The sequence below is a fragment of the Neodiprion pinetum genome, chromosome 1 (genome assembly GCF_021155775.2).
Source record: "Neodiprion pinetum isolate iyNeoPine1 chromosome 1, iyNeoPine1.2, whole genome shotgun sequence".
In the NCBI taxonomy this organism is placed as follows: Eukaryota; Metazoa; Arthropoda; class Insecta; order Hymenoptera; family Diprionidae; genus Neodiprion; species Neodiprion pinetum.
Window position 1 is genome coordinate 4,224,268 of NC_060232.1, and position 25,570 is coordinate 4,249,837.

At 38.4% G+C, this 25,570-nt stretch overlaps 1 protein-coding gene across 5 annotated transcripts in view; it reads left to right on the forward strand.

Annotated features, from left to right (window-relative positions):
• The window catches only part of LOC124224722 (rap guanine nucleotide exchange factor 2), a 74,449-nt gene extending 49,273 nt beyond the window's left edge, over window positions 1-25,176 (forward strand). For 3 of the 5 annotated variants that reach the window (XM_046636898.2, XM_046636899.2, XM_046636890.2), the window contains exons 4-20: window positions 7,773-7,871; window positions 11,194-11,400; window positions 11,574-11,926; window positions 12,015-12,476; window positions 12,564-12,856; window positions 12,961-13,258; window positions 13,333-13,555; window positions 13,669-13,973; window positions 14,060-14,244; window positions 14,322-14,533; window positions 14,615-14,846; window positions 15,026-15,322; window positions 15,447-15,764; window positions 17,015-17,131; window positions 18,876-18,983; window positions 20,013-20,186; window positions 21,680-25,176. In XM_046636898.2, the coding sequence (XP_046492854.1) occupies window positions 7,773-7,871; window positions 11,194-11,400; window positions 11,574-11,926; window positions 12,015-12,476; window positions 12,564-12,856; window positions 12,961-13,258; window positions 13,333-13,555; window positions 13,669-13,973; window positions 14,060-14,244; window positions 14,322-14,533; window positions 14,615-14,846; window positions 15,026-15,322; window positions 15,447-15,764; window positions 17,015-17,131; window positions 18,876-18,983; window positions 20,013-20,186; window positions 21,680-21,711 (3,915 nt within the window). In that variant the 3' untranslated portion in view covers window positions 21,712-25,176. Of the gene's footprint in view, window positions 1-4,975; window positions 5,138-7,772; window positions 7,872-9,704; window positions 10,146-11,193; window positions 11,401-11,573; window positions 11,927-12,014; window positions 12,477-12,563; window positions 12,857-12,960; window positions 13,259-13,332; window positions 13,556-13,668; window positions 13,974-14,059; window positions 14,245-14,321; window positions 14,534-14,614; window positions 14,847-15,025; window positions 15,323-15,446; window positions 15,765-17,014; window positions 17,132-18,875; window positions 18,984-20,012; window positions 20,187-21,679 lie in introns of those variants that run through there. The other 2 variants (XM_046636894.2, XM_046636902.2) reach the window with 2 other exon arrangements.
• Window positions 25,177-25,570: the final 394 nt, after the last annotated feature.

Sequence of the window (25,570 nt, forward strand, 5' to 3'; positions counted from 1 at the left end):
CACTGTTCTATAAATTACCGAATGACGAACAAAGCTCTCGAAGCTTAAAAGCTTAGCGTCATCGTCGCCGGTTTTATCTCCTTCTTAATGCACGCATATTTTCAGCGGATGAAATAGCGCGAATACTTCCGGTCTGTGACGTCGGATTAGCCGGAAGCATGTGTCATTTTTTCCCTTCTTTTTTCTCTCAAGTTCCTTGTCCTGAATGAATTACCGTGGCTTACACAGCTTCCGAGAGTATTTCCGATTCACGCGTATCACAAGTATTATATCTTATTCAAGAAAGAGAGATTTGTAATTCTGTTTCTCGCAACTTTATAAGCGACATTGCGATACCAATTATACCGTGCACGTAAGCCAGACGTTAAAGAAATTTGTCACACGCCGCGTTGCCGGAACTGCGATTTCGTTGCAAAAATTTATTACAGTCAGCTTGGTTATTATTTCGCCAATTAATTTTTCTCCGTTACTTCGTTTCTTTGATTTTCATTTTATCTCTCTCTCTCTCTCTCTCTCTCTCTCCCTTTCTCTCTCTTTTTTTCTACATTCAATTATTCGTCATTCATCCGCATTTCTGAATTGCATACGCATCGCGTGCACCAAAGTAGTTGCATACACACATGCATGTGTGATCCGCCGGGCGGCGGGTGCAACTGCAGTTATCGTTGAATATAATTGCAACTGCTGCAGTCATCTCCGGTTGTTTGTACTTCGTTACATCCTATATATATATGTATAGCTGATATAAATCACTCCAGTCGAGAATTGTTTTCGACAGTTTTTCACGACTCGTTGCATCTCGATGAAATCACACAGCGTCAAATTTTCTCTGGTATGCAAAAGAAATGAAAAAAAAAAAAAAAGAAAATTTGCTCGTCACTTCGATGCTGCGACGCGTTGCTGCGGCCGGACTTTCTGACTTTCTACTCGCGATCTATAACAGCTCGTCCTCTCTTTTTCATCCGTAATCGTAAGAAGCCTGGAGTACACGTACAAGTATCTTGACATGTTTTTGACTCGCAAATGTAGGTACATGTTTAAAATATGAGTACGTGGTTGGTCGAGAAGGGTTTTTTTCTCGTCCACGGGTGCAACGACGGAGTCGAAAACTACTCGCATGCGGCTAGTTTTAAAAATATACGGCAGGATATTATTCCGCGGTATGAAGGAATGACGCACCGTGTGAAGTACAATACGTGCCTACGTAATGCACGCATATGCATTTATAGTAGCTCGCTTTCTTGCCTCCTTATCCCCCTCAATGTGTTTTACGGACGTGACGCCAACGTGGTCGCCCATGGATGGTCCAAAAATAAAGCTGAAATATGTTCCTGCAGTGCTATACATACACGCGTATAAACTCCTCATCCTCTTCATCCTCTTCATCCTCCTCCTCTGTCCCGCATATCCCGTAACTACCGTGCATACGAGTCGGGGATCAGCCAAAGCTTATCCCTCGTAGCCTTGCTACCCCTGATCCGAAAAGACTGAGGACCATGGCTTTCCGCCATTCCTGCACTACGCGTGGAATACGGATCGGGTATTTTTGCCTTCTTTGTATACCCGTTATTTTTTATTCAATTCAGCTTACAGCGATACAGCTTCTTTACAGTGTCGAGTCGTGACGGTCTTCCGATCAAGCTTTATGGAAGAATTTTTACTCCAAAACGCGCATCGTGTGCATTGCATAATACGTGTGATTGGGTACTGTCGAATAAGAAGGCGTGTAGCGTTCGTGATATGTTACATAGCGCGGAAGAGTGAAGAAGATGAGGGATATCTCGCTGTGAAGAGGGAAGAGTATATGGAAAGAGAAGGAGAGAGGTGATTGCACCAAAGGTTTCTGGCCGTGTGTGCAACGCAACTGCACTCTGTATCTCCGTCTCTCTTCTTCTCCGCACACGCGTGATCTCGTTATAGTTTTAGAGAGAAAGAGAGAGAGAGACGAAGCGAGTGCTGGCGGAAGGAGAGCGATAAGGTGAAGATGAAGATGGCAAGAGAGAAAGAGAGAGGGAGGGAGGTCTTCTCGGTCCCATGCTGAGCTAGTCCCCCATTCCTTCCTCTCTCTCTCTCTCTCTCTCTCTCTCTCTCTCCCTCGAGCCCTCTCGCTTCTGCCTATCTCCCTCTTCCGAATTCTGTGCTTCTACGATGTCCCAGCAGCCGGTCCGCAACGATGCTCCAAAGGATGCGAAGGCAGTATCCGTACAATGCGTTGGCGGTCGAGACGCGCGGCGTAGAGCTGAAACGACACTCGATAGTTCGTGACGACGAAACATTCGAGTGATCGACGAATCAATTTGACTTAGGCGCATATGTATTGAGAAAAAGCTTGCGGTGCGGCAGCGGCAGAAACGTGTTTATGAACGGTGTTTCGTACTACGGAGAATTGTTATCGATACTCTCAGTATCCGGAACCACGTTTAACGACCACCAACGGTCGCGAACCATCGAATCATTCCTTCGTGAAACATGCCTGGTATAAGTGTGCGTGTGTGTGTGTGTGTGCGTATGTAGTGCCCTTACGGTTTGAGCTGAAAACTGTGAGGCGACACGCGGTCACTTCGAATCCCCTTGTCATTGATGAAACAGCTTTAACACAGAAAGAGAGTCACTGCATACACATCGATGTATCTACGTACAGTGAACGAGTACTCGGTTTAACAGTTGTTCCGAGTTAGGTTATACATTTCGTGGTAATATTTACGACTTTACATCTGTACCGTATACCGTTTATCGTTCTTGAAATGGTATGTTGACGACGACCCAACGAGTTTTTTTTTTGTGTTTTTTTTTTTTTTTTTATCAAATACCCAATTCCTGGATTCTGGTGTTATACTGTAACTTTGCGTACGCTTCTCGAATCGACTGATAAGAAGAAATAGAAGTAGAGAAAGAGAGAGGGCGAAGGAGAGGGTGGGGGGACAGGGACAGGAACAGAGGGGCAGAGGGACACTGAGAGGGACAGAGTATATGTATTTCTCCATGTAAAGTCTTTGACGTCCCATAAACTTCCATGAATTCATTTTTCTCCATTTTATTCTCCATTTTTTTCTCCATGTCCCATGAGGTCTCACGAATTCTTTTTTCTTCGTTTTTATCCCCATTTTTACTCCATGTCCCGCAAAGTCCCGCGTGTTCCTTTTCTTTTTTTTTTACTCTCCATTCTTTCACCACGTCCCGCGAATTCCCATGAATTCTACATTTTTTCCCCATGCCCCGTGAATTCGTTCATTCTTTTTTCTCCATGTAAAAAGTCTTTGACGTCCCATCAAGTTCCATAAAGTTCCATGAATTCTTTTTTCTCCATTTTTTCCCACTCCCAGAGGGATACTGAGAGGGACAGAGGAACACAGTGGAACGCAGTGGGAAGGAGAGAGAGAGAGAGAATCTTCACTTTGCGTGATTCCATTCTCAGAATGTTATACAAATTTGTTGGGATCTTTCCACTTTTCATAACGTTCATTCATTACCGTTAAATGAAAATTGAATTCAGTGGAAAATCTTGTCAGTTTTCAAGCAAGAATATTACAGCCACAGGCGTTGTCGAACAATGTTATGTAATCCAGAGAAAAAACGTTGATTATCCTGTACGAACAAGGAAAGTTTGTATGCGAAATCTTGCCGACACCCTCGCTTACTTTCAGACTAAACTTGATTATCCTTGTGGGGTTTTAAAACCTTTTTTCATTAAAATTCAGGCATCTTCAGCCAGCAGAATGGTTTTTGAAAATTTTCATCTGTTCGTCCTGTCAGAGGTGATTTAACGAAGGGTGTGTTACGCGAGCAGAGTATTAAAACGAGATCGCGAATCAACTTCCAAAGCACACCGGAAACGATGATCGTATCGATGCAAAATTATATGAAACCAACGAGTCTTGATTTTTGCAATACGTTCTCGATTCGTCGATTCAATCGATCCGGGTCGATCACCTCGAACCAATTGTCTCCTCGTATAATCTTACCGTATCTACCTATCTTTCCAATTCTATTTCGACAGTATTGCCACACAGGGACGTATTTCTCGGTGTGTAGGAAATCTCCTTATCTTATCTCTGCAACGTCGCGGTGGCAAAGGGATGGGATGGGGGGTGAGGGGGGAGGAGGGCAGCAGCTGTAAGTACTGCAGAGACATAGCACAATCATTGGTCCGAATTTTCCGTGCTTCGCTGTTCACCGAGTGAGTCTAACTCGACCTCTCGTAGTTCAGTTCCAGAGTCGCGGTCGCTCGGTGAAGGCGCGTTTCGTTTCGCTTCGCATGCTCGTCGGAAAACTTAAACGTTGGCTAATTTTTCTTCCCGATGATTTGCAAATTGTCGTTTAAATAATTGCGAGTGAGTGCGCCAGTGGCCCGGAAGATAATTATTACGAGTGTGAACAGGCACTCGATCCAAGAACATCGAGTACGGACAATAAATGCACTTCGGAAGAGGACGCGATGATGCAGTTTTGTGGCTAAAAACCGCGAAACTTGTGACGATTACGCGTTTCTCATCGCAGAAGTGATACAACAATGACACAACCACCACCACCACCATCATCATCATCATCATCCTCGATGACGATCATCGTTGCAAGTGATTGATCAAACCGCAGGAAGACAGGCGCCACAGTCCATGTAAAACGTACCGCATATCAACTGCAACGAAGATCTTTGATAGCAATCTTTCGGTTCACCGCTAAGATTAAGAAGATTCTGAGTAATATTATACAAAGACAGACAAGGACTTTCGTAATACTCACACCAATACGGCGAATGATTGCAACCACCAATAAATAAACCTCACCGATTGCGACGATATTATCGCGACAATGGACAATAATTATAACCAGAAATGTATCGTCGACGGTGATGCGGGGTGTGAACCCGTTTCTTACGACATTTTTTATTCTTGACTGGAAACATTGGTTGTCTTTTTTTTTTTTTTTATTTTCATCTTTCATTTTACTCCTTGATGAACTCACATCGTGCGCATACGCGAAGTGACATTTCCAACGAATATCGGTGAAAATGTTGAAGTACGTTCACAGACCTGTTCGTCCTCGCGTTGTAATGAGGAAGAAAAAAGGACGACGTTCCATGTCCAGGAGCTGGCCTGGTACCCCAGGCACTCTCTCTGCTATCTCCGGTGATTCCGAGGTAAAGAATTTTCACTCGATACATAATTTGTGATTATATTTTTTGGCAACGAAACTTGGAGAAACCAAAGTACATAACCGAAGACTCTCGCAATAATCGGCCCGGAGGATTTTTCATCCGCGAATTTCTCATGCGGGATTCAAAAAGCATTCGTCACTTTGTGCACACACACATACACACACAGGCATCTTGTCTGCATCGTCGTTCACACTTTCTTGACAATGAATTTGTTAACGATGACGGTTGAATTCTGGCCGTTACCAATCCTTTGAACAGCTGTTATCTCTGTACTACACAATATAACATTGTCCGATGATAAAATTGAAGTATAACTACGTTCGTACGGCGAGCGGATCGTTTCCGTTTTATGAATCGAAAAAATACACGTCGGTTTACTTCGTAGTATATCACATACGACGATATCGTACACCGGTCGAACGATGCATTGCATAAGTGAATTAACATGGTAATCATTTTTACGACACTACACTACGTAATTTATAAACTCTGTACGTATATTATTGCATATGACGCGTAATTCCGGTAACCCCTTTTGGCATTTACGGTATAACTTCCAAGTTCATTATCTTTATCGCGAACGTTTTCACGGAAATATTCTAAATATAACGTAATCTTTTTATACAAGTTATCGAATCGCAAGCAGGGCGATTATGGCGTTTCTGAATAAACGTTACATCCTCTACGGAATCCCGTGATAGATATATTCGTACGCGGTACAGCGGTCGGAGAAACTATATAAAGATATCAAATTTATAAATAACACGTATTCTCTGTAACGTGCAAGGAAATTGTTGCGATTGTTGGGAATTTCCGATTCTATACTTGTATCCTCGTTTCAGAGATGTGAAATTTTGTCACGGTATTCCCGTAATGTCTGGATACCGGTATAAAATTACATTATATTACGTTATATCACGTTATATAGGTGTCGGCTTATTATGCACGACGTTTCGGGTGACAATAATAACGTCTGTCTCGTTTTCAATTACGCATTTTTAATATTTACTTTGCCGAATTATTCGTTATTCCAAGGTGTAAAATGATATTGTTGCTGTTTTCGTTATCGTTGCTGTTTGTTGGCCAGGCATAGCTGCATTTTGTGAGGCACAGAAGAGACATGTGCAAAGTATTTACACACACTTGGGCGTCATCGCGTATCCAATTGTAAGCAAGTGTCAACTTCTCAACCGACTCGCTCAATTGAAACAAACAATCAATCAGGTACAATTGCAGCTTGTCATTGCGTGATAATTCGTGCACGGTGTCGCTTATGCCCGGGTATGTGTAACGAATTGTGACTCGTGTGCGGAAAAAAAAAATATCGTATTTCAGGTATTCGAGTTTTACCACACTGCGAATAATAATAATAATGATGATGATTGCACGCTTTCAATCATTCGAAATTACGCAATTTTTGTCACTCCGGTTTTCACACGCAAGAAAAACAAATTAGAATGAATTCCGATCGTTTGAAAGGGATTCGAATAAAAAAGAAAAACAAAAAAAAGCGTCATTACTGAGGACAAATTTTCAATCAGAACCTTCACCGACGTACAGAGGAGTCAGATGCTCTGATTCGTAGTTGGCGAATGTATCTACCGGAAGTCCGGCCCACGAGTTCCGGTTCCGGTTCAACACGACGCTATATGCTTGCACGTGCTGTGCTGTTGCTGCCGCTGTCGCGCTGCTACTGCTCTCGTTGTTCTTTTACTTCTCTCCTCTCGTAACAACGAATCTCTCTGTTTAAAATTTCCCCACAAAAAAAAAAGCAAAAAAAAAAAGAAAAAAAAACCCCCGCTTAGCCGGCTAGATGTTCGTAAAATGTACGTACAATGTGCGTACGTATGTATTATGTATGTATATACGTATACCGCATATTTATTATCGAGAAAAAGAAACGGACTCATTGACGTATATTCCACGTTATAATTGTGGAAAAACCTCTAAACCTCGACAACAGTTTTATATCCTGTCTGACGTAGAATTTATAGGTGGCGATTTTTCTTCAACAATTGTCACGTTGTTGTTGTTGTTGTACACCAGACATACGACGTTGAAAATATAACGCACAATCTTAGCAACGAGAAACTAATTATCCCGGTGTTTGGTACACTTTTGTAAAAATAATTTTATGTAATATTCAGGCTCTTCGACGCGCGTCCCTCTTAATTTTCTAATCTTAGCTCGGACCTTACATATTTCCGTTTTATTATTATTATTTTTTTTCCCTACCGTTACACTTTACAGTTTATTCTTATCGCTATACTTTTGCGTGAGTTATTTATTATCATTGTTATTTCAGAGTAAATTTTATATTTTTTAACATACACACACGTGTATATAATATATGCGATAATTGCGTTGTGTCGATATTTCGCGCGAATGATTGTTTATTTTTGTAACTGTCAGCGCGAATTGTAATTTTGTTTATCATTCGTTCGCAATTATTGTATTACGTATGTACGTTCGATCAAACGTGCAGGGAGCTCCGTTTAAAATTTAAAAAAAGAAAAAAGAAAAAAAGCAAACTCTGTAAAAACTTGATCCACGATCAATGTAAGCTTTCAGAATTCGGCCAAAGGTGTTAATTTCGATAATGTCTTTGAACTTTCAGATCGACTACCCCGAAGTACACGGCGGAGGCGGCAGAATGCACAGAACGCCGCATCCAATCACCGACCATCGTCAGGTCAACTTGGTATTCGATGATACGGTAATATTTTTTATTTACCTTTCTCTGTTTTGCTCCTACCATTCGCTTATTCGTATTCCAATTTGCATTCCGATTCGCATACCTTCGCGTCAACGCCTCGCGTCATTCCCTCGATTATTATCATCATCAAAAGCTTTTTCCTGCCAATTTATTTTCATTGGACATTTAATCTGATCGAAGTATGGAATTCGCGGTAGAATGTACAAAAGGTTAAATTTATTGTTCCAAATGACGTAAAAAAGATGCTACCAAAGTTTCAGCTCTCAATATTAATATTTAGAGGTGCCTCGTCGTGATTTTCTATTTCCCATTTAAATAACATGGGAAATTTTTTATTTAAACGTTATAATTTTATAATTCGTGAACGCATTAGTGCAATGATAAGACCGGGACGTATTTTTTGTTAGGAAATTGAACGCTCTAGAAAAAAGGTCTGTTATCGTTTTATGATAAATCTACTCTGAAAAGTTACTTAAGGTCAAAGGTGAACAAGGGATCATAAGAAAATAAATAGTCGATCCTTTTTATACAGTCTAACTGTATCACAAATCAATATTTTCAACCTTTTACCCTCGTGTGGAAAACTGCCTGATGCGAAATAAAAGAAAAATTAAAATTAATTCCAGCCTTCGTTAAAATGTCGCAACGTCGTGCGTGATTCTATCATTCCTACTTTTTCATAGACTATGGCATCGGTGCACGGACGTGTAACGTATACATATACGTACATGACGAAGTGAGTTTCGCGCAGGCAGAATTCTCGCTTTCGATATCTACTCGAATGAAAAAACTATAAATAAACCATTCTTACTGTCAATGAATTGTGAATGACAAGTCTATGACTTCGTGGCCAATGAATCCCAGGAATGCTTGTGGTGACCGAGTGAAATTACAAGAAATTTCTATTAATGTACGAGTAATGGCGACCATGTCGATATTACTTACGCCGATCTTTCTAATATCTTATAAAAATTGTACTATTTTTTTTATTTTTATTCTCGCCTGATATTCGGATCTACACATTTTATATCCAATATTCACGGCGCAATCGTATAACCCTTCGATATCCGGGGACCCCGCCTGTGTACGTCAAGTTTTAGTATACGATACAATTGACAATCGTCGTTCAATTTGTTTCTGTTTTTCATGAACGAATGAATGAACGGACGAACGAAGGAATGAATGAATGAATGAATGAATCAATGAATGAATGAATGAATGAATACGCTGCTTCGCAGGCCCTCTGTAACAGTCGGTTGCTGTGCAGTCTGAGTATGTATCTCTATATACATACCCAATATACCATATCGAGACAGAGCGTTATTAGGCTAATTTCCCGTGTATATTTATGCTACACAAACATACATACGCACGCAATCACACGGATGTGTGCATACGTATTTATCTGGGCATTTAATGGGAGACCCGAGGGGGTTTATTCAGTTACGAGAAACTGTGGATATACAGGCATAGGTAGGACAACCTATCCGAACCGAGGGAAATGGGAATACGATGTCGTATGGAGTCGCAGAGTCGTGTATAGGTATGCATTATGGAGAGAATAGAAAAAGAGAGAGAGAGAGAGAGAGAGGGAGGGTATGCATCGTATGCCTACTAGATACAACTAGCCGAGCAGCGGCAGCGAGTAAACGTGGCGGAGCGGTGTAAAGCCACAGGTGACCCTCTTTGCCCCCTTCGCCTCGTTCCCTCGCGCCGTCCCTGGCTCGGTTGGTTGGGTCACGTGACGCGTTCTCTCGCCGTCCTCCCCCGCCCCTCCCTTTCTTAACCCCTCGCCGACCCCACCACGCCTTTTGCCGCTCGCACAGTTTCCTCGCCTACCTCAGCGACGTACGGTTGCTCAGGCCCGATACAAACGAAACACCAAACCAAACTAAGCTAAACGAAACGAAACGAAACGAAACGAACCGATACCAACAATACGGAAATGTCTCATGGTGCCTTGTGTCGCTGGTGCTGCTGCTGCTCTCGCTGCAACGGCCTACGCGAGAATATGCGTTTATTTACAAACAAATAAGACGCGCTGTTGTTTAATAAATGTTATACAGCGAGTTTGACGAGGCTCGTTGTATCATCCGTGACTCGTCGTCGTTTCTTTTGCTTTTAAATTTATTGTTATACATATATATATATGTGTGTGTGTATGTATACGTATGTGTATATGCAGAAGTGAATCGATAGTATTATTGTGTATGTTTGTTGTGTCGTGTGTGCGCGTTATACTCGGGAAACATGGACACCTTCGGGATGTATCAAGTGAGTTTTACAATCTTTACTCACACACACAGGCACACACACCGCACACCCATACTCGCGCGCGCATACACAGACACACACCCAGGCATTCCACGCGAGTTTTAGTCACGACGAATGATTGTATATAAATAAAAGTAACTTGTTAAATGTTATTTACTCATATCCAAACGTTTTATGCACACATATTTCTGCCAACATGGCCTTGGGCTGTGCGCGAAGGTGGGAACCTCTCATCTCCTCTCGTTCGCCTTTACCTTATCTCTATCTATCTCTCTCTCTCTCTCTCTCTCTCTCTCTCTCTCCTGGTATTATGTATTATCTATTGAATCCTGTTCGATGGGCACGTAAAAATCCGGTGTCGAGTCCTGCTTAGCTCGCTGATTTGGTTGTACTTACCAATGACGAGAGAGAAAAGGGACGTGGGAAAAAAAAATGTCAAAAATAGGATACCTAAGCTTCGTGCCGCACGTCGGTCGTTTACGAATTACCGTAACAGCGCTAATTCCGCCGTTTTCTTATTTTTCGTCCTGACAGTTACAGCAAACTCGATGATGCTGGCTATGCAATTGTAAGAGCAGTCTGTTTTGTTTCGATGTGATGTCATCGGGCGTTCTAACCTACGCTTGAAATGAATTTATCACGCCCATTAGGGGAATTTTCTGGATCTCGTACACTCATCGCCCTCGATTTTTTAATCGCATCGTTCTCTAACCTATCATCTATATTCGATCATCGTTCTCGTGCTGTTGCAATTTGAATATTGGCATTTACGCTTGACACATTTATTTTCGCATTGCGATGATGGTGATGATAACCACGTAATCCCTATGTAGTTACTCATCTTCCTCTGTAGCTTTTATACCTGAGAAAAATTAATTAACCTTTAGATTCCTCGATTCCTTTCGCTATTTGAAGATTTTTTTTATTTCTAAAATCCTCAAATTTTAACTCTTCCATGCTTGAAAACATGCTCAGTTCATATTTAGCGTCAAACTTTACGCTTCGACTCATTGATGATTGAAAAACATTTTCTTTCGTTATGTTACAGTTTTCGCAGGGCCTGACTGGCAGGCCAGAATTATTTCAAAAGTCAAACAGAAGCAGCCATTCCAGTGACACAAGCTCCGCTTATAGCGGCTCTGACACAATGACGTCTGTTCAAAGCTCCTTGGATGCCGACGAGGTCGACTTGTCCGGACTTGTCGAGTCCATAGTGGACAGCGACGAGGAAGAAGACCTTGCCGAAAGCATGGATGTAAGCATTGTTTTTTACACTGATTTTTTCTAACATATATTTTGTCATCCTTCTTCCCAACGGTGTGATGTCTCTAATATACCTGGGCCCATCCACTTCGGAAGGAATCAAATTCCATCGTCTATTTGGTCAGAATTCATTTTCATCCCTGTTGATCGATTGATCGCTTTCAGAGCCTGACTGTCCGCGACACGATAAGAGATTGCTTGGAGAAAGATCCCGTGGATCGAACTGCGGACGACATAGACATACTTTTGGAATTTACCCAACACTTGAAAGCCTTTACGAATATGACGTTAGCGGTGCGAAGAGCATTGTGTGCCGTTATGGTGTTCGCCGTGGTCGAGAGAGCCGGAATGATTGTTCTTAACGACGGTGAAGAATTGGACAGTTGGAGCGTGCTGATAAACGGAGCAGTTGAAGTTGAGCACAGCAACGGCCAGGTCGAGCAGCTCCAGATGGGGGACAGTTTTGGTGTTCAACCAACTAAAGAGCGCCTCTTGCATCGAGGGGTAATGAAAACGAAGTTAGTGTTGAATCGAAACTTTATGAACTGCAATTTTGAATACAATGAACGACGAACGGCATTCAATGATTAATTTTCAATATTTTAGGTGCGATGACTGTCAGTTTGTGTGTGTAACGCAGGATGATTACTGCAAAATCCAGAGTCAGGGTGTTGAGAACACAAAACGGCACGAAGAAAATGGTCGAGTAATATTAGTCACTGAATTACGAGGCGCGTCGGATGGTACCGGACGTAAAAGTCACGTCGTTATTCGTGGCACCCCGGAACGTTTGATGTTACAGTTAATAAAAGAGACTAGCACCACAGATCCCACCTATGTAGACGATTTTTTGTTGACGCATAGAACGTTTATTGACAATCCACTGTTGGTAGCTAATCAACTTTTAGAATGGTTTACCGAACCACAAGTTAGGGATCGTGTAACGAGAGTTGTGTTGTTTTGGGTGAATAACCATTTCACGGATTTTGAAACTGACCCAGCAATGATGGAGTTTTTGGAGACGTTTGAGATCGGTTTGGAAAAAGAAAAGATGCACGGTCAGTTGAGGTTAGTTCGACTTGGTTTTCATTATATATAAATATGGATCTGAGTTTAATTATTTGAACAATGATTAACAACTGGTTCCTCAAACAGATTGCTGAATATTGCGTGTGCGGCAAAAGCGAGAACGCGAAACGTTACATTGACAAGACCGAGCAGAGACGAAGTCCTGCATTTCAGCATACTCGGTGGCTATGAGAGAAATTTTGGAATTTTCATCTCTAAAGTTGACAAACGATCAAAGGCTGAAGATGTCGGATTGAAAAGAGGGGATCAAATTCTCGAAGTAAACAGGCAAAGCTTCGAGCACGTCAGTCACGCAAAAGCCCTCGAAATTCTCAGAGGATCAACGCATCTCAGTATTACGGTCAAGTCCAATCTTCTTGGTGAGTTTTAGTCAAAAATATATCTTGTATAAATTGGCATTGTCGTGAATTTTGAAAAAGCTGCCAGTCTCAGAATTGTTGAATAACCTTTTCTTTGTTTTCAGCATTCAAGGAGATGCTACAGACACCCGACAACTCACCGAGACCAAGGGGAAGGGTGAGCAAGCCAGAAATTACGAGATTACAAACCGACCTCAGACTGTCGACGCATACGGATCCATTGACACCAGTAAATGCCATCAATCCCTTGGTCTGCAACTTGCCGTTGTTAATGACAGACAGTAATGTCTCGCCGTGTAAAGACGCTAAGAAGGAGCACAAGGGTTTCATGACGCTAGCGCCGAAAAAGAGGCTGCAAAAGGCACTGGAAAAGATGAAAATATTGCCAAAGAATACTATCAAGTATGTTTTACCGTCTCGGACGACATTTGTACCTAACAAAGTTCGCAATTAATCAACTATTTGTATTTTTTCAGCGATGGCGTACACGTTGATGACCCCCTAGGTCCTCCTCATACCCCACCAGGTACGGGACTCACCCAAACTTCGAACCTCTATCATTCCAGAAGTAATCCAGATCTCACTACGATATATTACGACGACCGTGCGCCAGATTATCCTGAACACGTTCTCAAGGTTTACAAAGCTGACCAGACTTGTAAATATTTATTAGTACACAAAGAAACAACAGCTCACGAGGTAAGGATTGATTTACAAATCAAGCCATATTGATTGAAAATTACCTATTATTGTTGTACCACATTGCAGTAAACTGAATACAAAACAAAAAAAAAACAACATTTCCCCGATAGGTTGTAATGCTGGCTCTGCGAGAATTTGGTATAACTGATAGCAGTTCGAATTTCTCTCTGGCTGAGGTGAGCGTCAGGGAAGGCGGTATGATCAAGCAACGTCAGTTGGCTGATAATCTGCAAAATTTAGCGGAAACGATAGGTCTTAGTTCTCGTTACTACCTAAAAACAAAGGGTGTATCCGAGACTCTTGTTGCCGATGAACAGGCGCCCGAACTTGTGCGAGAATCGCAAGTTCATTTCCTCCATCTAAATGCTGTTGAAGTTGCGATTCAGTTGACGCTGCAAGATTTCAGCATATTTAGGTAGACTCATCAAACATCAGTTGTTTCAATTGAGCATAGTTTCATTCCAGTTTTCCGAGTGATATGCAAGATTTTTGTTTTATCAGGAAAATCGAATCGACCGAATACGTTGACGATTTATTTGAGCTAAGGAGTAGGTATGGCACGCCGATGCTCAGGGACTTTGCCGAGCTCGTCAACAGAGAAATGTTCTGGGTTGTGACAGAAATTTGTTCGGAGCACAATCTTGTCAGACGAAGCAAAATCATCAAACAGTTTATCAAAATTGCTCGTAAGTTTCGTTTTTGTCAAACGAAAACCGGGCCAAAGAACATCCGTAAAAATAAACGTGACTTACGTATTCTACAGGGCAATGTAAAGAGTGTAAAAATTTCAACTCAATGTTCGCAATCGTTTCTGGGCTGGGTCATGCGGCAGTTGGTCGTCTTCGAGCAACTTGGGAGAAACTGCCTACTAAATATCAAAGGTTATTCAATGATCTGGAAAAACTCATGGATCCGAGTCGAAACATGAGCCAGTACAGGCAGCTGATAGCATCGGAACAAACTCAACCGCCAATCGTAAGAATTGATATCTATCATTCTCGATCGTTTTCTGTTTGAATATCGTGAAATTTTCGGGACACTCATTTCTTCTTCCAGATTCCTTTTTACCCAGTTGTTAAAAAAGACTTGACTTTCATTCATCTGGGTAATGACTCCAGGGTTGAAGGGCTAATCAATTTTGAAAAGCTCAGGATGATCGCCAAGGAGGTGCGTACACTAACGAAAATGTGCTCCTCGCAGTATGATTTGCAAACCATGACAGACATCGGAGGACAAGCATTAAGCTCAGCAATGGTGTCAATGAATCAAATGAACTCGGCGAATCAAGGTGCGTTTCGTTTCTCTTAAAATCTGTGCCACGTTACAGCAGTTTAACATCCCTTTGAAGGACTATTTCAGAGCAGATCAGCTTCGCTTTACCCTTAAATTAGTAAAAACGGTCTCATCTCTGTGAGACTTCGGCAATGAATCGAATTTCATCAATTAATATAACCGTAAATCATAAAGGGGGACAAACGGCAACCGTGAAGAGACGGAAGAAGTCAACGGCAGCCCCGAATCCCAAAAAAATGTTCGAAGAGGCTCAGATGGTTCGCAGAGTAAAAGCTTACCTAGCCAACATGGAAGTGATCACAGATGAAGAGCGTTTGCACGCGCTTTCCGCCGAGTGCGAACCCCACGCGGGCGCGGTCGCGATTGCTGCTGCCGTGCCGTTGGCCAACAGAGGTAGGAGACACCCGTCACCTACGCTGTCGACGACGAGCAGCGCGAGTAGCACAAGCGAAGGTCGGAAAAGCATACAAGGTGAGCTATGTTCTATTGTTTGCGCGCGATCGTACAAACAGAGGATAGAAAAAGGAAATTGTAGAAACTGCAAATTGGGAATCATGAATTCCTCGAAACTGTCTCGTTTTCCAATAACTCGCAGGTACAAAATTTGGAGCAGCATCGCCACAAGCGCAGAGAAAAATACTTGCCTTATCCGACCCTCATAAGACGAGACCTCACCAACCAAAACACTGCCCAGCTCCACTTCCTATACCTGGCCTAGCTCTGCATGCGGGTGGCTTGGAACCCAGTCCCGGAGCGCCGAGAAGAGTCGGATCAGCAACGAGGGTTCCGATGCACGAGAGATCGCATAGCGATACACCTTCTGGACTGCCGCCACCTGTTGATCTGAGTGCAGAAAGCAGCAGTGTTACTAGTCTGAGTAATCTGCAACCTCTGAGAAAAACACTGACCAGTGGTGAGTTGTTTTTGTATTTTCATTGTTTATTTTTATCTAGTTTTTAAATTTAATTCTTGTGTACTTATCTGCTGTTAGAGCAAGTCTTTCTTTTTGTTAATAATAATGTTTACTGATCTTGAAAGAAAGTGGTGGTCAGTTGTACAAGGAAGTGGATTATTTGAGAGCAATTTTAATACGAGGTATAGGTAAATAATTTTCGTGGTATTACGCACTTGAAAAATATTATTCGACTTCTTATGGCTGTTGTTTTGAATATGTCTTTCTTACTATGACACAACGGAATTAAATTCATGACGTATGTGCTTTTAACCAGCTATCATCTTTAGTCACACATCTGACACTTATTGCACTGTAGTAGATAATGTCAATCGTTCAGATACCACAGGGTGTGCAACAAATTACCGTATATCAAATTTTACGAAATTTCATTTTCATTTTAATCAGGTAGACGTAAACATCTTCCGAAACAAAAGCGTCATATATTTCCAAAGTAATTTGCAATCTGTTAATTAGAGTTAAATTTAGTAAACAATGTGAGTGTCGACTCATCCACTGATGAATTATGACTGAATGTGTTATTTTAATATTTATCTTGACTTCAGGGCGATAAACTGAAGCAAATTGACGACAAATTGGTCAAAACATCGATCAATATCTATCAAAAATATGTTTTCAACTTCATCTTCTGCCATATATTTTAATTAACTATCAGAAACATCTAATTATCATCATACCTCACTCTCTCATTGCAGTCTAGTTGATAATATTTCTGATCGCGTAGGTGGTTGAATTAGACAATCTGGTAACTAGCAGCATGCAAAAAAGGCTTTAGAAATATAGAATTTTATGTTTTGCGTTATCTCTATCGATTTACTGCTAGCAGTATGTACGTTTCGTTATAATCTTAGTTAATATTATTAAAACAAAAAAAAATGAGCACTCTTGCATCAGATAATTTGCAAAGCAAAGCAACTTTTGCAATAAATCTATCACATGCATCTTGGCGACATCGCTTGTTACCATTAAAGTTTTAACGTTGCTTAAAGAAACAGTGATCTGCGTACATAATATTGTCACCAAAAAATGTCAAAGCGGTACATAGAGCTCGAGGAATGAATCATTGTTGAATCTTGGCCTATTCTGAACGTACCGATATGTAAATTTAATGAGCCACTGAGTAGGTGTATAGAGAATCTAGATTTCCCGCTAGAAACGGTAGTGATAGACGTGTGTTGGGGAATCGACAGGTTCCGTGACAAGCAGTGACAGTGGTCACAGTACGCAATTGGACAGTCACAGTGGCAGCAGCGTTGAAGCCGGTGGCAGCCCGCCTCCTTCGCAGAGACGACACTCGGCTATGCAAGGTATGTCGCATATCTTAGGAGGTAATCTTATCATCTTAGGCAAGGGTAGTTTTTGTTTTTTTTTTTTCCTCTGGTATCCAATAGAATGTGTCGGTGAATTGTCGTTTTTGGTCTTGTAGTACGTATTGCTGAAACTATTTATTGCCAGAATATCGCTTTATTTGTAAATCGTGTAAATAATCGAAACGTTTTTTTTTTTTTTTAATTTCATTTAAAAATTCAACTAAAAATAAATTCTGTTTCTGAAATAGAATATAAAAGGCAATCGATACAAATAATGTTATACAATATTACAAGATCCAAAAAACATGTCGAAATTTGTTTCAGTTTATTTTTACTTGATTGAGCGTTATAGTCATACCAGTGGTGTATCAAATATACTTTGAATAGCAAATATTATCAAAGACAGATAGTATTTGATGACATAAGATCCTTTTCTAAGGTATTCCATGGCGCCGTAATTTTGGTCTGTGCAAGAACCTTATAAAGGATCTCGGAAATTATTGTAAATTTTATTACAATTTTGCAATAATTGTTATTATAGTGACAAAATATGGTGAAGAAAATAAATTAATTCGTACGTGCGATTTTGACGTAGATATTAGCTTGAAGCGGGCTGAGCTCGCTTGTATTCTAGCTTTGACGGTGAATCCATATCTATATTGGGTAATATGGTTACTATGTAAAACATTATGAAAGCGATTCGAGAATTGGTAGTGTATAAAAACAGTTAACAGACACTAAAGGGTATTCACCGATGCCTCATTGGTCTGGCTATTTTTCAATACATTTATTGAGAATGTCGCATGTCGCTCCGCTTCTCTCAGAATATGAATATAATTATTTAAGTATGTAACGTGTTTGAAGAACAAGAGAAAAACTACAAATTATCATTGCCCTTCGGTAATTTGTTCAAAATCCATTGGATATTGCTTATTCCTATTTCTTATGCAAAATACAATCGCTTACAAGCTTCTTGGAGAAAACTTTTCAGTTGTAGCTTTTATTTCATTTCATTCGTACCTGTATATAATGATGAAGTTATTATCACCCCTTGCATAAATCTGTTGCGCATCGCTGTCTGTACAGAGCTTGGTTCTTGTTACAGCAAATAAAAAGCAGATACACGTAAGATGTAATTGAAACAGTAATAAAAGAAAAAAAAAAATTAAAAACGTGCACTGGACAGCTTTCATATCAATATATTATAATACCTATTTGCTTTTTGACATAAAAAAAAATAGATTTCTGTTATCTAAATGAGTATAGAGTGATTACTATTGAAATGAGGGATACAAGTACGACATATCCTCTCCACTATAGAGATTTATTAAACCTGTAATCTTCTAGCACCGTAATGTATACGGTGATGATTGAGTGAATGGAAACGATATACAAAGCCGTGTATTCGTACTTGTATTTATGTACACACCGATTGCAATAATATTTTGAACGTTTTATGGTAGTAACTTGTGTAAGATACGTTGTGTCAAACTTTATGTACTTGTAGGATAATTGTGTTGAACTATTTTACGTGTATATGAGAGTAGATAACGCGAAATTATAATAACTTACATGTGTCAACGATCGATTTCGTCATCATTCGTTCGTGTTGCAAGTAGTCGTACACCTGTAAAAGTAGAAGTTCAATGAAAAAAAAAAGAAAGAAATCGTAGGTGTTGCCAGTGGATGGATTGGTTGGTTTCTTTGCATTGTAATGTTGTATGTGTGGTGTATGGTGCAGGGTCTGTAATGAGGGGGGGACTACCTCCGTTCCCACACGCAGTCGCCGTGCTGCCTCCACTTCCTGCCACCTACAACCACTACTATCACCACCCCCAACCTCCTCAAGGTGAGTTTTCTTACCGCAGTACAATGTGTAGCATCTCGGTAAAGCAGAAGTGTCCTGCGGTTTGAGATTGTGTGTCTAGCTTTTTTGAAATACAGTCGCTACTGGCGCTGCCGCTGTTATGCTTTGCTTACCTAACACCACATTTTTTTCCTTTCATTTTTTAACGCAACACCTGTATTAAGACTAACGTGTGCGTATCTTGTGTGTAGCTGTGTCGGTACAGGGTAATATAACAATTATTATGTTACCTGACTGTGGATCGGACATTGTTCCTTATATGTACCTGTGCAAAGTTCTATGTCTATTTATTAGTGTATCGTGTATTTTATTTTTGCAGTGTAACGTTAAGAGGTGTCGGCTGTCACGTCTGCTTATGTTTCACATATGTATTATTTAATCTTTAATTGCTTGTGAATAATGTGGTTTGGTATATCAATGATTTCAGTGTCGTATAATAATTTATGCGCATTTTCACTCGGAACACACTTTTGTTGTATGTCCTTGGACGGTGTAAAAAGTTGAAGAAATTTTCCAATTGCTAATTATTCTATATCAGCTTACTTTATTTTGTAACACTTGGGCTGAGAAGAATACCGCTGACTGAGTTTAGATTGAAGTCAGCTTTTCAGTATAATTTCTGAGGTGTTTCAGTTTTCACACAGTCCAGGATTTACGGTTCACTTAATCGACCTTCGGTTTTTAGTGTGCGAGACATTGAGGTATAAATAATCTTTAAAAATACTACCTGACAATACCTCAATTCCTAATTCTGTTATATAAATTGTGTCATACCCAGGAATGTTAAAATATTATTTTGCAAAATCAATTTGAATTTTAACCCTCGTGAGTTCTGAGTCGAAGATAGAATCTTTGAACCAATTGACGTAACAATAACTGTTACGGTGTAAAACTGTAAAAGAATGATGAAATAGAATAAAATTTCAACTCTTGTTTCCCTTTGCTATTTTATAAATTGTTGTTATTTTATCATTCCTGAAATTTCGCGAGTATGGTGTACTGGATAAATAGGGCTTACAGGTATAGGAGTTGGTATTGGCTTGCCTCCTGGAGGAATGATGATGCGAGGTGGTCCAACCCGCCAACCACCTGCCTATAAAGTAGCGGCGCAGATGGCTAGGCTCCACAGATTGGGCAGAGCCCATAGCCACGAGGGGGTCACGTATCACACCGACCACGATGATGGTACTTAAATTCTACAAATACGTATTCTTAAATAAAGGTCATGAAGAATTTCACCACAGGTTATCACCAATATATGTATGTCTGTATCGTTTAACGTGTAACGTGTCGGTGCACAAAAATGATTTCTTATTGCCTCTCTCCACTCAATAACCGAGTTGCAATTTTATGGCCCTTGAGTACAGATACGTTATTCCTTTCTTCCCATAATTTATTGTTATTCTTGTGTGACCGATTCGATGCCATCGAACGGAGCAATAATATCATTGTATTTCCTGCAAATCTAACTGTGATTTATCTGAAATTGATCTTGATATTCAGTGTACCTTAAAAGTGTTCGTAAAGAAGACATATTATTGCTCTGTTGGCACAATTGAAAACGTGTTTCCATGCGTCGAACAAAGGCTTTTTTTTTTTTTTTCTCAATCTTTTTTGTCTCCATATTCACTTATCGTTAGTTTGTTTTTTCCTCGCGATGCAATGTGTCACTTGTATATTTAATTACTTTGACAAACTCCGAGTAAGCTGCGTTGATAAATAAATAAATAAATGAATACATAATTGAATGAATATACAAACACACACGTATGTATGTATAATATATGCAATTACACGAACTCGTCTTTAGATGTAAATAACTCGTAAAATGAGTGTTTTGCACTTGATGTGATATGCGTACGTACTTTCTGTGTTATGCTGTGCACATTATTTGATCTTGAAGCACCGTGCCTGTTTGTTTCAGCTCTACCATTTATTCTTACTTGCTTGCATTTTGTTGTACAATAACTCCGTATTTATATATACATTATATTACACATTTTTAAATTTAATCCCGTTTATTTATTTTATCTTGTTTTGCTTCTCGTCTTTTACGATATTTATCACAAAGCTTTGTTGAATCGCTTTTTTTCACATTCGCAAAACGAGGTTTTTCTTTTTTTTTCTTATTATTGTTCGTTTCTACTTTACGCTGTCATTATCGATACTCCTAAGTTTTATTTATAATTTTTTTTTTTTTTTTCATCCATTCAAAGTCTTCATCGAAATTCCAGCCGAAGAAAACTTAGGACAAAATTTTACTCGACAGTCTACCAGGATTTACATTTTCGTCTTACTTATACATATGTGTTTTATTTTTCCTTACTTTTCAATCCGCAAATAATTCACTACTTTGAACAAACTTTGGCACGTATGGTATTTATATGCATATATTTTAATTTTTTTTTTTTCTCGTCAATTTTCACAAATGCCAATAAAAAATCATGGTAGTTGCTGCGGTATTTGGAGGGTGAGTAGAATTTATGCGCATTCGTGAAAATGAAACAATTGTAACAACGTTAAAAAAAAAAAAACCACCGAGAACTTTTTCGTTTAAAAAAAAAATACATAATCTATATATATATATGTATACATGTAGCGTTTGATTGTTACCAAAATAAGAATCCTAGGTGGAAAAACGAAACGCCATAATACAATAGAAATTTATATTGTTACAGATGACGAGGATGCTCAAGTTTCGGCGGTGTAATCTTCGGTAAGATTAAAGCTAGCCGATTTTATTTTTACGTTAGGTAATTTCTTGTTGGAAGAAAAAGGAAAACAAAAAAAAAAAAAACCGACATGTAATGCAAAAGAAAATAATAATAGTGACAACAATGATAGCGAATTAAATACCACCGTGAATTGATTGATCCGAAACTATAAAGTGCTGGAACATTTTCCATATCTTTTTTTTTTTTCTAATTGTTTTGTTTTTATTTTCGTTTTAACGGTATGTAATAGAATAGATGCCAATAAAAGATAACAGGTTCTTCCTTTTGAATTATCTAACAGTCGATGGGTAGCAAATTCGACTAATTGAAAAAGGAATAATAACCAAGAAGCTGATTTGACGAACAAGACATATATTATGTACAAATGTAAACTGATACAAATATATACTATATGTGTTGGATGTCCGACCGATCTTGCGGATAACATCGATCAGTTATCTATTCAGATCTTTAGCTAAAAATTTTCTACACAAGACTGCGAGAGTACATATGAATAAATATTCGGTTATAGCGCAAATATATTATATAAATATATATTTTGAAAAAGTGAATGTTGAAAGACGTGGAATTATAATTTGCTCCGTCTTCTTTTATGCATGTAGTGAATATTAAATATTGAAAATACGTCTAATTTTTACTCATTTTCATTGTTAGCTGTGGGAAAAATTTTGCAATGAAATATGCACGTTTACCAATATTTTACTAGAAGATATTCCACCGTCAGCTAAAGACAGATTATGTCGAGTACACATTATAGAGTAATAATAATATTATTATTGAATTATTAGTAATAGTAATAACGATTAATAATAATAATAATATATTACATTTTATAACGAGATAACTTTTGCGTTAGCTTGGATAGAATTGATCTTTTAGTTGAAAAAATGTGGAAGTAAACGATTCGCATTCATTTTTAATAAATCATTCACTTTCGGCGATATTTAACCAATTGTTTTCTCAAAGAATAGAATTATCAAGCGTTATAACGTGGATCGTGGATATATATTTTAACGAACTATTAGTTTTTTCTTTTATTTTTTTCTTTTAACTCTTTTAATTCTTCTCTCATTTTGTTTTGTTTATGATTTTCTACCAAGATACGGGTGTGTACGTTATAAAATCTCGATTTACGAAAGATCTGAATCTGACATTGAAATTAATGTGTAAACAGGAAAGACTATTATGAATATACAAAACAATATATGTATACTATTCATATACGCTCGAAAACAAATTTTATTTTTTTTTTCAAAAAAAGTCGAAGATCAATAACATTTCACGTTATAACTGAGAAACTATTATTTTTATTATTGTAAAAAAATGGAAAACCGGATCAAAAGCGTCCGATCTATACAGTAAAGAAGACGTAGGTAAAAGAAAACTGTGAATGACCAACGCATTGACTATGATTAAGACAGTAATGAAAACGGAATGAAAAAGAAATTGATTATCGACAAAATTATTAAAAAAATTCATCTCAAATCGATATTGAATATTATGCATATACATTTGGAAAACTGATTTGATTTTTGTATTTAAAAATAGTAATAATAATAATATTCTATACAATATAATATAATATAATACAATACAATATAATATAATATATGTGTAATAAGTTGAGCCCAAAGATGTTAAATATCGTTTATTGCTGATAGCTGCTGTACACAACGCGGCTTCTGTATTATATAATTTTAAGTTAGCTCTTAAATTTTGTAATAAGTCCAGTTTACTGTAAATATAGTACAATAATAATGATAATAATAATGGTATTAGTATATTAATAGTAATAATAATAATAGCGATCGATTCCTATTGACCAGGGGAACATAAATTAGATTTATTGTTAGTTCAAATTCGCGTCTAAAACTGTTAATTATAATAACGTGAACAAATCTTTTTCCGTGCGTACCTCTATGTTGAAATAATGTTGCAATCCGAGTTATGGATTATGCGTGACAAAACGAACAATTTCTATATCACATTGTTTATACATACATACACACGCGTACAGTAATTCTCCGAAGTAATACGGCACGGGTATCTTTCTATGCAGAAATGAATCGTAAATCTAGTGGTTTTATTCCGTACACGTGACGGTAAACATACATTTTCTACGTGGCATAAAATATTTAGGAAAAAATATACGCGCAACAAGTGTCCGTTTCGGAGGAAGAACAAAATGAAAATATTGCAGTATATTTACTGTTATTTATTTGTATGTATGTATGTATATCCATTTCTCTCTCGCGTCCATTGATTTCGTTTTATCATGGGTAATCTTTACGCAAAAGTAAACAAACCAACATTCAGCCTTGCGTCGGTTACAAAAAAGAAAAGCAACAAACAACAAAAAGTGTAACGTATTACTTTAAACTGCAATTTTCTATAAACTAATATATATATATATTATTATTATTTAATGATGACGATAATAATAATAATTGTATATTACGTAGCTGTAGTAACGATGATACCTGTATGTATATGTATTATTGGGCTGTTGTGGTTAATTGGTTAAAGAAGAGCCTGAATTTCCCGATTTACCATCTCACCTCAATCTCTCTGCCACCAGCTTGGTATAGTGCAATGCAGAAAGATGAAACCAAACTATTGAAAAAAAAAAAATACCCACTCAGTGTCCACGAAGTCAAATGAACGTTACAAGTGAAAAAAGAAACGCGTAAAATTTTTCATATGCCACTAGGCAGTTTCATTAATGCTAGTGTACCTATAGGCTTGTGTTTATTCGAATAATGAACCGCCTTCTCAGCCTCACCGTTAATTTTATTAATCAAAAGTGGATAATAACGGGCTCGAAATTTTACTGAAAATACATTTTATGCATATATGTATATTGCTTCTCGTTTTAACATTCCGTGTTACTTGTCATTCGATCAACAAGGAAAAATAATTTTTTATTCCAACAAATATATTACTTGAATGAATTAAAAGAACCGAGACGAACTAAATTTCTTAATTTTCATTATTTTTATTTTTCTACTACCTTGTTTCTTGCACGAAAAACAATTATCACAGAATTTTGAATGTATGTACCTATATTTGACTTCCTGGTCACCTTGTTTCAGTCTTACTTCGCTGCAATGATAACTGATGATGCATATGAATAGCACCAGAATATTAAATTGAATGTGAAAAAACACCGTATCAACCGTTTCGTGAAGAAATTGCAGCATCAACGACACTTGTACATATCTTATGTTTTTAAATATCGTGATGCTCCTTTTAAAAATAGAAAAATTATCGTACTAAAGTATGTATGATAATCATTGAAATTAGCCTGTAATTGAAGTATACTTCCTGAAATTCGAAACAATGGCAAGAAATCAGATGACTGCACAATATCCGTACAATTGTTGCAAGTAAAGTGGCTTTGAAAATAATTTTGCTTCATTTAACACAAAAAAATAAAAATATATTCATTCGCGATTACGCATTTATTACGATACATGTGTAATAATTCTATCAGTTCAATAACCGCGCGATCGTTTGCGTAAATTTTTATTTATTGTCATTATTATTAGGTATTATTTTCACCACGTTCGTCGCTCATCTTTAGATAAATTGACATTGGACGATTTATGTATAAATTATTCAAACAATTGACTTGACTCAGAAAATAAGACGATTCCTGTTTGTGTAAAATTAATTTTAAGTCACTGGGAAAATGTTTTGGAATGTTGTTAATTGCGAAATTGAGCAGGATTAATGTGGGCAAGTCTGACACAGCCGGTGGCGTAGTTTCATTGAACTGTAGTTTAACCATATAATACCGATGTTAGAAAAAGAAACGTATGTACGTACATTCAT